A 13,406-nucleotide genomic window follows, 5' to 3' on the forward strand; every position below is an offset into this window, starting at 1 on the left:
TCATTTAAACTGTAGCTTGTGATTGGTTAAATTATTGTGATGCGTGTGCTTCCCCAGTTGCGTCCTAGTGGGAACACAGCTTTATCTTTGTTTATGCTAATATTAACATGACATTGGATCGCAAGAAATTGTACATACGTTGTTTAGCCAAGACTTGCGATGCAAATTACACAAACATCGTCATATATAAAGCTTCCTTCCGCTTGAATGCAACTAAGAACGAACACTCAACTCAAGTTAATTTATCCAATTGCAAATGACAGCACATCTAAACTGTAACTTTTGATTTCTTAAATTATTGTGATGCATGTGTGTTCCTAGTTGTGTCCTAGTGGGAACCCAGCTTTATTGCGTGTCTGAGGGTTGCGAGTAAGAGTAAGGAGAAGCGACAATTCTTTGCATCACTGATCACATTGCAACTAGACACAGTACTCCGCTTTATAGGGTATTTTGAAATGTTTAAAAACATTGATATTTGATAACAACCAACGGTTTCCAGATACAGTGCTCCAGAAGAGGGTTTTTTTTTAAACGTTAACAAATAAACAGGACAGGAAAACAACAAAAATGACAGTTTTCTAAATTTATTTTATTTCAAAAATGTATTTTATTGATGTTGCAGAGAGATAACAATTTTCTGATTTTTGCAAGTAATATTAAAACCTTTTGAAATTTGTTGCGTTTGCGCTGAAAACTAAAGTGTGTTTGCTCGTTTATTTCATCATTAAAAAAAAAATGTTAATGTAAAACATACCGGTTAATAGTTTTACCATAAAAAAGTTGAGTGCAATCCGTAAATTGACTTGCGCTCGGGTCCAAGTATGGTGATACAAGCATAAAAGTATCTGTGATCAATCTTTTTGCAATTGAGCGTGTACAAATGTTCATGATACATTGAAATATATTGTTTAAGTCCACATTTATTGATACATAGTAGGTTGTTTAACAAATATTGATGGAATGTTAAAAAGTAGAGTTAAAATCATAAATTTTATCACTATACAGTGGCATAACACAGGTGTCCGAGGCCCCTGGTTTAACTCTCCTAAGGGGCCCTCTAACGCTGGGTAGTTGCTCTGGGGCCTCTCATGCTCTGCGGCCTCTGGGACTATATTTTTACATGGATGCTATGTTCAACAACAACAATAAAAGATAATTTTACTGTTCAGACATACAGTACTATTCTTTAAAGGGAAAAATATACATTATATATATATATATATACATTTTAACAAGTTAGCCACTCACTTCCACCCCCCCCCCCCCCCCAACTCCAACAAATTGTGAATTTTTAAATCATTTAACAATAAGAATTAAAACTAATCATCTAGTAACAAGTTTTCCTTTTATAGTAAAAAGAAAATATCATTTCACGAGTTCCACATATCTCCTTTGTGATCAATAACAAAATAAATATAATTAAATTCAATTTAATCATGAAATGTACAGTAATTGTAACAAAAATACATTTGTATAAAAATAGTCAAAAATCATATTCAAAATAAACAAAATTGGTATATAAAAATATATTAGAAAATAGTTTAAAACATTTGATGATTAGTATAGACTTATAGAAAAATATTCTGTACGGAAGTCTATTCTGGCTCGTTACCTATAGTTATTAAGGTACGAGGGGGAGGTAAACTTGAATTGCCTGAATTATTTCCGTTAAGTTCATTAATTGTAACGGGAGCAGTGGCGACCGTTTGCTCGGGTCTTCTGAGTTTATAGCTCCCTTCTGGTAAAGAACAACCGTTCGTATAATAGTCCTGAGGAACGTCGTTTGCGCTAAACGAAGTTTTAGGGCGCTTTTCTAATGTTTCAATAGTTTCGTTTACAACCGGTCCACGATACCAGTTTAAGCAATCTGCGACCGTCGTTCTTGAAAACGGTGCAGACTTGACACGAGAACGACGTAGATTCGTCAATCCCTCGGACGGTCGATCATAAATAGATTTATGTTTGGGGTTGACATAGTTGAACGATTTTTCAAATGGTACCGAACCATCGACCTTTCCAGTGTTCATATTCGTGTTGACTTTTGGATTCGGTTGTTGATGTTGGTAAACGAACCTGTACGTCGTTAACGGAGCAACCTCTTTTTCAATTGGTTCAGAATATGAGTTGTATATAATATTTGTGTTGGAAGATTCGGGATTAACAGTGCTTCGAACGAGAATCTGCGGTACATCGCCTCTCTTTGAACGGAAGTCATTACGATATGAAGAAAATGCGGGACCACTCTCTTTTAACTCGGTTTTATGAGGTACCCACGAAATGAAGTCTGGAAGAAATTTGCTTTTGTACGAACTGTGAACTTTCTTCTTGCCTAAACCCTACAATGAAAAAAGAAATATTGATCAAATGAAGGTAATAAAGCGTGGTTCCCACTAGCGACGCAACGCAAGGACGTAACGCAACGCAAGTGAATTGACCAATCACAAGCGATGGCTTATTCGCTTGTGATTGCTAACTGTCTATAACTTCGCATGTCATTGGTTAAAACGCTTGCGTTGCGTTTACGTCCTTGCGTTACGTTCTAGTGGGAACCAAGCATAAAGAGTAAAGTATTTTATGAAATCTAACGGGAAAGTGTAAATAGGAGAGTGTAAATAGGAAATTGTAAATAGGAGAGTGTAAATAGAAGTATCACTATCAGATAGACAAATTATTCAATAAGCAATCCATGTATGCAAAATTTTAATTTACTAGGAAAAAAAAATTTAATTTTACAAAATATTATTTTTTTTAAAATGTTTTCTGATTTATGTGGTTTTCATAACAATTTTATATAAATAATTTACGACCATCAATTTGAAGAGTCCCCGCCCTGTTGGCATCACTTTTGCTGTTGCCAAGCTGACTCTTGATGTATAACACCTTAACACATTTCAATAAATGAATTCACTTAACATCATGCAATATTTGAAACACATTATTGGATGCAGGTGGTTTATGTAATCTAAAATCCTTATTTAAGCCCGACTACACCAGAAAGTCTAGTCAGCCAATCTACTAATTATTCAGCATCAATACATAATGGTTATACATCATTGACACACCTCAAACACGCGCAAGTATCCATTTTAATAATAAATAGGTAAATCTAATGAACAATAGGGAGGATACGTCACACACACGTATTCGTTTTTCGTAAGTCTGTAAAAATGTGTTTCGCATGGCAACGAAATATTGAGGGCGCCATCCAAAATATAACTGCGGTAAATTTGAGCGAAGCGCAGGTACGTGTTGCTTGGTGCTTGGCTGCCAAGGCCTAGCGTAACATCAAAGCGAGTGAGAACTTTAAAAACTGCTATTTATCAAAATTGACCCGACATTTTAGTAAATTACTTAGTAAATTACTTTCAATAAAAGTATAATTATATTATAATCGGGAATCATTCCTGATTCAAATGCAAAATGTGCAAAATAGATCAAAACCTATACTCGTTTTGTAGTTACGAGTATGACTGGTGATATTTGTCAACACGAATACGCTTTACGAATATGAAATGGGGATCAGCTCAAAAGTTTCACAAATGTGTGACGTATCCGTTTTCGTTATCGTATTCGTAAGGTTGCGAAACCTCCCTAATAATAATATGTCAACAAATTAATTTATATACTGTATGTGTTATGATCTACTTTGAAATCCAATTGAAAATTACAAACAAAGACCAATTTAAGACCTAGTTAATTGCAGAGCTCAACAAAGAGCGTGCTGTTTAATATTTCGGCCCATATTGATCATCTATACTATCAAATTGTATGCGACAAAAAAATGTGATGATGTCATATCACTACCATATTATTTGTTGTCATATCACTACATCATATTTTTCTTTGTCAAACTAGTTTGATTAAATATGTTGAGTTGAGAAGGAAAGAACACATGTTTTGTATCTAAAAGCTTGTCTGGCGAAATCGTGTGGCTCATTAATCAATAAACAAAAAAAGCAGTCCAAAACTGAGCAGAATACGAAAAAGAGCATATGACTAGATAGAGGGCATTCTATTTGATATTTATTAAAATTTCCTCAATATAGTGCTGCTTTCTTGAAAATTAATAAGCATGCCATATACCTATTTACAAAAAGAAAATTCAGGATAATATTTGTGGACGTTATCATGCAAACAAACAAACAAACAAACAAACAAAGCAAAGTAAAAATAACAATACTCACATCTTGAAAGGAATCCACTGTGTTGAGAAACGAAAACCTGTTATCATGCTTTGAGAAATGATGTACCGTCGGTCTTTCCTGAAAAAATAAAACATAAACACAACATGTATTATAATTATTGCATTGTATAGTGCTGGTTGTTGCATTTTAGTACTGTTTCCAATATTTAGTTCTAAAAAAGCAGTAAAAAATATTTCGAAGGTAAATTATGTCAAATAAATAGCATTAAGTTAAATTAACATTAGGCCTAGGATGCATACTTAGAATGGTATACTAGGGCCTAGTCAAAAAAATAAATAAATTGACAAACCTGTAATAATTTTGAAAACTTTTGAGGAGGACTTGGTTTGGCTTGGCGTCTATATTCATTCACAAAATCATTTCTACTTTGACTTCTGAAATGTCCATGGTATCCTGAGGAAAACTGGAAAAAAAATTACATATTATTTATTATTAGTCTGCAAGGAGTACTAGGCCTAGACCTATCCTTCAGTACTGGAATGCCTAGTAAAGAGGGTAGTAGTAGGCATAACCTAGACTCACAGTACAGGCCTGCTATTACTACAGACGGGCCACACTGTATTGTTTGTAGGCCTCTAGGCTCTAGTCATAATTAATAGTTGCACCCACAAACGACGACAGCAGAGAGTGGGGAGAGAGAGGATCGACATGGAATCAGATTAATGATGCTACTTACCCAGCTTCCTTGAGTTTTCGCCGCCGCCATGGTTTAAAACCTTGTTTAATATCAATTAATGGAAATCATAAATAGTTTTAACTTAACATCCAAACAAAATGTTATAATCACTGCTCTGCTGCTGCTGTGATTACATACAAAACACTCGTGCTGTTTCTAAGTAGCAAGAAACGTCGACTTCCGTAAACACGATCTGTATCCAGGTAACTTATAAATATTCATAGATTAAGCTCCGCCTCTTTTGATGGTGGCGGGCTTCTTAAAATTTTCTAAAAAGATCTTTAAACTTTTTTTGGAGCTCGTGTGACATGGGCAGACGATCAATTTTTTGGTAATAATTTAGGCTCATTAATAGACTATAATATTTGACTGTTTTATAGAATATTTTAGAAATATAACTAATTTAAGAATGGGTGTCTTTTTCTAACCGAATTAAAGTCCTCTTCCTTTAGAAATTAATGAGGCTAGGTCCCCCTCTCACCGGGCCTCTCGCACTCAATGCTGCTGGCAACCTATATAGAGGGGCCTAGCCTAGGCTAGGCCTACTAGGCTAGCTATTATTAGGCTAGCTATGCCTACTCTACTAGGCTAGACCTAGCTAGGCATTCAGGCTAGTGGGCTAGCCTAGGCCCTAGCTAGTGTACCAACTAGAAAAGCCTAATTTATTTAGTAGCGCTAGGCTAGGCTAAGTACTTTTCTTGGTGGTAAAGTGTCCGAATGTTTTGTGAATTTATAATTATAGGCCTATTTCTTTTAATTTTTGTATAGAAACATGTTTAACAACAAAGTTAGTCGAAAGGAATTGTTTACATCAAATCCTGGGTAAGTGATATGAACATTTTTTTGTACACCACCAACATTCATCTCATAATATGACATGATTGATTGACCAATTAAAATCAAATCAACTTGCCAAGTAAAAATTAATGATATTTATCTGTTTAGCTATTATTAATCTAGCTAATACTAAATATAAAGTAATTAACAATATTTTGCAAGTTTTGCAGTTATTCCACATAAAACCATTGGCAGCATGTTGCTAGTGTAACACTCTGACCATCAGGTCAACAACCCCTTTTCACTATTTCTCCCTACTCCATCTATTAACATTCCTAGTGGTTTCTTCCTATCCCTAGGTACTCTTTGTTCACTCTCCTATAAACCACATCCTTAATCAATTACTGTTTCCTCATCATCATGGAATGTTCTCGTTACTAAATAATCCCCTCCCAGTACATGCATATTAGGACCTTTCCTTAAATATAGATGTACTGCTAAGAGGAGAAAAAAAGAAAAAGCAGGTTCACTAAAAATACTACCGTTACACTAGAATCAACTATAGTATAATATTGTTTTATTTTCAGACAAATTCTACAACAAGTCTACCGCAAAGATTTCAATGATTCAGCTTTTCAGTCAAGTGAACAAAGTGAAAATAGTTCACAAATAGACAACTCTCAAGGATCATATGATGTGTACTCACAAAAGTTTTCACAGTCTTGCTCCCAGCCATCAGAAGTATGTACATTTATTATCCAAACTAGACAGAATAATAACTTGTTCTATGGTACAATAGCTGTATTCAATATAATATAATGTCAAACCCCTGCTATGGGACACCCTAATCAGGGCACCTCATGAAATAAGCAAGGAGTAAACATTTAGAAGACACTTCTACTCAGGGAACATCGCCATTTAGAGGAAACGTTGTTTGATCCCTTGCATTTTTTTTGCCTAAAGCTCTGTCTACACTATCAAACTAGTTAGACAAAAAAAGTGTGATATGCCCAAATATGGTAGTGATATGCTCAAATATTATAGTGATATAACATTATCATGTATTGTCCATCACATTTTTTGTCATATAAAGTTTGATAGTGTAGACAGGACTTCAGTATGAATGGTGAATAATGCCAGTGAAGTATTGCCGCAATCGTAACATTTCTTGCCAAACTATAATAACTGTTTACGATTTTTAATCTTTTAATTTTGTATATTTATGTAGCGACCCCTTATACTAATTTTGTGTATTAAGAAACTTTTTTATAAGCTTGTACAAATGTTTTACTTGGTGCAATATTTTTTGTATTTCAATGTTTTTAAGGGGCAACAGACTCTTTGAGTTATAGTAATTGTTTTGCTTTCGTTGCCCCTGACCATTTTGCTTTTTTTCTGTTCTGTATCTGTTTATTGGTCAAATAAATGAATGAAACATATAAAATATATAAGAATCGTAAGTTTTTATAATAATAATAGTGTATCTAATCTCCTTTGCAGAATTCTTCTAGTCAGAGATATTACAAAAAATACATGTCTAAGGGTCCTTTATTTCAAAGAGATGCACCTTACAATAATGAAAGGCCTAAGTCATCGAAACGAGCAACAGATTATCTTGAACACTTAGAGGTTAACAAACAAAAAGCAAAAGAAAAAGACAACAGGTAAGTCCTGAAGGTATATATATATACCTAAATACAAAATGTTGTTTTAGGTATACTTATAATAGCAAATGATAATAATATAGCAGTTGAAGACAAGCCTTGTCTCACTGAGAAGAGAGTATATAATTTGGTTATTCAGACTTATTATTTTGTTTTTTAGAGACCTACTAAATACGTTTGTATCACTTGTTAAGGATTGTTCAGATGATGTCAAGTCAGCCGTACAGATTATTAAAGACAGCGTCAATAGAAACTTGTCGGACAGTGCTGACCAATCAGCCATGCTTATTGATAAAAGTAGGTATTTAAATTTTCTATTGGGAACTATATATAATATGTACATATAACCCCCAGTGTTGTTGGACAGGCAGCGCTTGCAGAAATGTCTAGATAAGTATATGAGTTTATAAGTTTCTTTTTTTTAGTAATTAAAATTCATCAACACAAATAAAAAATATTTTTAATCACCCCTTTTTTTTGCAGTCAATGAAGGTCTGACTTTGCATTATCAACGGCTACTTGAGGCTATTCAGACTGACCATAAGCAGCGACTGACCACATCTGAGCTGAGAGAGATTATTGCAACTGTAAGTTTAGTTATTACTTATTCTCAATGTATATAATAATAAATTAAAAATTCTTTTATTGCAATCAATTATTTGTGGTTGGATATAACAATATTTAAACATCAATATCAATTATAATTTATTTGTAATGTAATATTATATATATTATTATTATAAACAGGTATTTAATTTTATGTTTGACTTCTTTGTATTTTAAACACAGCGTGATGCTAAGATTGAGCTTTTGGAGTTCCAGTTGGAGACCGCTCAGAAGGCAAGAGATGAGAAGGTCATGCTATTCCTAAAAGAAGCTTATAATGAACAGAAACAGACAACAAAGAACCAGCTGGATCAACTTCAAAAGAACCAACAACTGTCCAATGAAGAGCATTTAAAAACCCTACAACAGCAACAAGAACAGTTCAACAAAGAAAAGAATGTTGATGTGGATAAACAGTGTAAACATTGTGACGGCAAAGATGTGCCTTCAGATCCGACGGTGCCATCTTCAATCCCTCAAGTGCCATCAGAAAGAGGTCAACCAGTTGCAAGAGGAGTTTATCCATATTCTTTACAACAAGGAATTCAACAACCTCAACCACTCTGTACAGCATTACCACCTGCGCTCTACCATACAAACCCAGTCGCCCAATCATGTTGGCCTACGCAGCCTCCATTAGCTCCAAATATGCACGGTAGCATGAACCATCCTCTGACTAACCAGCAACTGTATAGTAGTTTGTATCAGCGTGAGCATACCAGTTCAGTACCACTATCATCATCTACTCCTTCAATCTCTCCTATTGTGTCGGCATCATTTGCCAGATGGTCAAAGGAATCGATTATAAAGAAACCCTCACCAATTGCGACCATTGTTCCGCTCATTAAATCTAGTAGTCAGGATGGTCATAGACAAGAGGGTAGTAGAGAAGATGTCCATAGACAAGATAGTGGTAGAGAAGATGTCCGTAGACAAGATAGTGGTAGAGAAGATGTCCGTAGACAAGATAGTGGTAGAGAAGATGTCCGTAGACAAGACAGTGGTAGAGAAGATGTCTGTAGACAAGATAGTTGTAGAAAAGATGTCTGTAGACAAGATAGTGATAGAGAAGATGTCCGTAGACAAGACAGTGGTAGAGAAGATGTCTGTAGACAAGATAGTTGTAGAAAAGATGTCTGTAGACAAGATAGTTGTAGAAAAGATGTCCGTAGACAAGATAGTGGTAGAGAAGATGTCTGTAGACAAGATAGTGGTAGAAAAGATGTCCATAGACAAGATAGTGGTTGGGAAGATGTCCGTAGACAAGACAGTGGTAGAAAAGATGTCCGTAGACAAGGCACTAGTAGATATGATACCGATACAAATGCTGATTTGACTAAAAACCAACAAAGAAGATTGGATCTTCCTGTGAGACAATCTCAGAGGCTTCGACCTGTTAAAGAGAGTCATAATGCAAGATCCTCTAATATGGGTTACTACGCAAAAGATAAACATTCCCAAAAAGTGGAGATATTACAGTTTAGAAGAAAAAAAAGAAAATCACCAGTAGCGGAGAAGTCGCATCCAGAAAATGTGGACATGGTCGTTTCACAACAACGTGCAAGAAATCAAAATAAAAAGAACACTTCTGCAGATAGATCTAATGTGAGGAAAAACTTCAAAAGCAATAAGGCAAAACCGAAGAGAAAATCCTTCAGAGGCCTGTCAAAAAGTTTATCTTATTCTGACCTAAGCACTGCCACTCATGCAGCTAATACAACTGGTACATTGAAGAGACATCACAGCCTTACTACTAACCCTGATACCACCAGCTCAGAAGATGAAGATGGAATTTTTCTAAGCTTTTTAGATGAAAACTCACCGGAGATATGTACATCAACACAAGGTCAGTAAACATTTTAGTTTATTCAAAAGGTTAGCAGAATGCTATTTATGTCATTAGAGAACTAACATTTAAAGATGTATTGTCCCTTTGACTAATTCCTAAAAAAATAAAAGATTTCGAAAAAAGGTGGGTCAATTTGAATTATCATAATAGTTATTAACTATCACCAACAATTTTTCAAAAAAAAAATCATTTAACTGAAATACAGATGTTTTTTTTGTTGTTTTTTTTTACTTCCAGTCAAAGTTTTCAATCAAAACATATCCCATAATGAAACGCGCTTGTTTGGCTACTCTGTATGCATAATCATAAAACTTCCTCATGATATGTGTGAAAATACCTTCTTAACCGTGACGAGTTGTAAACAATCCTAATTTAGCATATGCATAATGCATACTCATGGTTTGAAATCTTTGTTTACTTAATTCGCTCGCGACGATTTTCCAGATGAAATGTAATCAAACTAATTTACCTGTTAATTACCTAAACTTGTTGTTTTTGGCTCGAATTTTCGACTTAAAGTGAATAACTTTAATATTACTTTGATATGGCCACTTTAAATTTAGAATATTTTGACCGCAACTACACCAAATCCACAAATTTGGCCTAGTCACAGGGAGTTGTCACAATTTTCTTCCTGCTGCACAGTGCACTTTTAAAAGCTTTGTACCAAATGCTAAAGTTCACAGCATTGTCTATTACCATATTAATAATGTTAAATGCATGACTTTCAATTTATGAATCAACTTGAAATTAAGTGATTGTAATTAAAGTTACAAGTTACTTTAAAATGTCATGCACGCTTTAATTAAAATATGGCAGCTCAATTTTCTTTATTAATAAGATATGATGGTTAAGTGAAGTTAATGAATAACCTCTATACACCTAAAACATTATATATTTCCAACAATTGTTAACTTCGACCTAGTCATTTGTTGAGTACTTGCACTCTTTGTATATTAGCAGTGTGTGTTTAATTTACTACAAATCACTTTAATCATTGCCATTGTCTTGTTTGGCAACATAGGCATCTTCCTTGATTAATGCACGTTATTAAAAGATGGCTCTAAGCTGTAATTAACACACTTTAGTTTTAGGCTCCAACAAACAAATTGTTGTAAAAGGAAGCCTTTTAAAAGAAATATTTCGTTACAGAGGCCTAATTTTGTTGAAATTTAATAATGATTTTCTATAATGTATAATATTCAAATAGTACAGTACTATAACCCTTCCTTTGGTACACCCCTATAAACAAACGAGTGGCAATATATGTCTTAATACTATGGCTAACCCATGTCAAGGAACACCACCATTAAGGTCAATTTACAAACACGAGCAGTAACGGTCAAGCGTAAAATCGCGTAGCTTGTCCCACAAGAAACCCTTCCTCCGCTCTGTGTAAAGGAGTAACATAGATTCTATATTTTTATTACTGTTACCACTCGTTGGTGTGAATTGACCTTTAGGGGGACACTTTTTTAGGTCCCAAGGGTGTCCCTTTTTTATGGGTTCTATCATATTATGAATAAAATAAAGTTTTTTTTTGTTTTTAATATAGATTTATTTTTAATAACAATGTTTATTTTTCAAATAGGTGAAAAACTGATGTCGGGCAATATTATCTTAAAGTACCCTGATACTGATGACTCACAGCTAGAGAGCTCTCAAGGAAGTATTGACGTTTCAAAACTGCAACTTGAACGTACGTGTAAACAAACAAAATTCAATAAATAGATAAATTCTATGATTAAATATTTTTCTGAAAATCTCATGATTTCCAGAAAATTATAATATATAAAAATATAATACAAAAAGCAGCAAACTAAATATAATACATATTATGGGCAGCATACACAAGGAAAATAAAAAGTCTGTACAGCCTCGTGGGATTACATAGAACTATCAGCCTTTTACTGGTACTAATAATATGGATTGTTACTGACCTATCACCTAATCTTCAGACATTATAGATTTTAAAGAAATCGTGTTTCTTGTTATGTTACCCATCAGGTAATTCTTCCTACAAATTAATTTAAAAATTATTTGCTGTACTTCGTCAATTTGGTTATTTATTTATCATATGCCATCTAGAACACTCTGCCAGAGTTAGAGATTAAATGTTTATATTATATATTAGTAAACATTAGAAAAACAGATGCATTTTATAAACATGTGTTGTTTATTGCATCAAACCAGGTACATTATGATATTAATATTGATTTCTGTCCATGATTATTATACCAACATAGTATCAAAGTAGTTTTATGATAAAACTACTTTGAAGTAAACAACAGATCAAAATTTTAACAAAAACAAAATGATAAATTTTATGTTGAAAATCTAAGCAAGAATTTTCCAATACTTGATTGTGTTTATATTTTCAAACGCCATCAAAAAAGTTGAATCACTCGCCATATTCAAGCAACAAATCTCATCTTTTTAATTGCTTTTCTTAATAAATAGTTTCTGTTGATGGTTCAGTGCTTAAAGAGCCCTGTGTATTTTGAGCTATATTAAATTGAACACTATTATTATCATTATATTTGGAAATTTTTATGTGAGAAAACAAACTTTTCCTTTTTTATTATTGTGTATTTAATTTGTACTATAGTACACTCAATGTGTTATTTTATAGGAAACGCAGAAAGCGAGAAATTTGAAAGAATGGAACAAGATTGTTCAGTAGATGAAAATGATGATTATGACGATAATGATGATGATGATGGTGATAATGATAATGAAGATGATATCTTTAGTGTTGGTGAGAAAAACACCCAAGAAATTTCTCATTCTAGACGAGATATCAAGGTAAATAACAGTGGTGTAAGGCAGTGGGGAAAGCTTATTGTGTTGCACTTCTAAAGGGCTGGATAACTGTATTGGGGCTTGTCATGGTTTGGGACCCATGGGGTTAGCCAGTAGGCATTCATAGCCGTTGCGCTGCTGTAAATATAATAAGTAGTTTATTGTTGTGAGTGAGTGACCAAGCGGTTAAGAAAGTGGAACAGTAATTACGTAGCCATAATATCGGCAAGGGATCAAACCTATATTGATTGAATGTATAATAGTAGTGCACCGTTTGTATGCTGATATTAATTAATTGTTGTGTTATGTACATAGATATCAAGGCAGGGTCAGTGTCCTTTTTTTGTGAGTGAGTGAATGACCGAGCGGTTAAGACAGTGGAACCGTAATTACGTAGCCATAATATCGGCAAGGGATCAAACCTATATTGATTGAATGTATAATAGTAGTGCACCGTTTGTATGCTGATATTAATTAATTGTTGTGTTATGTACATAGATATCAAGGCAGGGTCAGTGTCCTTTTTTTGTGAGTGAGTGAATGACCGAGCGGTTAAGACAGTGGAACCGTAATTACGTAGCCATAATATCGGCAACGGATCAAACCTATATTGATTGAATATATAATAGTAGTGTACCGTTTGTATGCTGATATTAATTAATTATTGTATTATTATATACATAGATATCAAGGCGGCATCAATGTCCTAGCAGTCGACGACAACTTCTAAACATGTCCGATACGAACATTCTGGAAATCTCTAAATATATTCGTCAACAGAAATCAAGGAGACAAGATGGTAGGTAAATAAAACGATTCCATTATAT

General features: G+C 33.9%; 2 protein-coding genes across 2 annotated transcripts; one reads left to right on the top strand and one right to left on the bottom strand.

Annotated features, from left to right (window-relative positions):
- Positions 1-1,247: 1,247 nt before the first annotated feature.
- On the bottom strand, positions 1,248-5,058 carry LOC140059502 (uncharacterized). Its single transcript, XM_072105432.1, has 4 exons — positions 4,882-5,058; positions 4,495-4,608; positions 4,185-4,262; positions 1,248-2,336 (listed from the first exon to the last, which is right to left on the bottom strand). Exons 1-4 carry the CDS (start codon positions 4,909-4,911, stop codon positions 1,596-1,598), a joined length of 963 nt encoding a protein of 320 aa, XP_071961533.1. The 5' UTR covers positions 4,912-5,058; the 3' UTR covers positions 1,248-1,595.
- A 124-nt stretch (positions 5,059-5,182) lies between these two features.
- On the top strand, positions 5,183-13,406 carry LOC140059503 (uncharacterized). The gene is made up of 10 exons (XM_072105433.1): positions 5,183-5,212; positions 5,650-5,703; positions 6,246-6,399; positions 7,159-7,322; positions 7,483-7,619; positions 7,806-7,909; positions 8,112-9,774; positions 11,369-11,476; positions 12,410-12,582; positions 13,264-13,406. The coding sequence occupies exons 2-10, from the start codon at positions 5,654-5,656 to the stop codon at positions 13,384-13,386; spliced, it is 2,676 nt and encodes an 891-aa protein (XP_071961534.1). The 5' UTR covers positions 5,183-5,212; positions 5,650-5,653; the 3' UTR covers positions 13,387-13,406.

Source organism: Antedon mediterranea, chromosome 9 (genome assembly GCF_964355755.1).
Source record: "Antedon mediterranea chromosome 9, ecAntMedi1.1, whole genome shotgun sequence".
In the NCBI taxonomy this organism is placed as follows: Eukaryota; Metazoa; Echinodermata; class Crinoidea; order Comatulida; family Antedonidae; genus Antedon; species Antedon mediterranea.

Excerpts from the sequence above, each read along its gene's own strand:
- LOC140059503 (XM_072105433.1), top strand. The coding sequence starts at position 5,654 with ATGTTTAACAACAAAGTTAGTCGAAAGGAATTGTTTACATCAAATCCT. Across the intron at positions 11,477-12,409 it reads TTCAAAACTGCAACTTGAAC|GAAACGCAGAAAGCGAGAAA; the intron begins GTACGTGTAAAC and ends GTTATTTTATAG. Across the intron at positions 12,583-13,263 it reads ATTCTAGACGAGATATCAAG|ATATCAAGGCGGCATCAATG; the intron begins GTAAATAACAGT and ends TTATATACATAG.
- LOC140059502 (XM_072105432.1), bottom strand. The coding sequence starts at position 4,911 with ATGGCGGCGGCGAAAACTCAAGGAAGCTGG. Across the intron at positions 4,263-4,494 it reads AGTTTTCAAAATTATTACAG|GAAAGACCGACGGTACATCA; the intron begins GTTTGTCAATTT and ends TTATTTTTTCAG. Across the intron at positions 2,337-4,184 it reads CAGTGGATTCCTTTCAAGAT|GGTTTAGGCAAGAAGAAAGT; the intron begins GTGAGTATTGTT and ends TTTTCATTGTAG.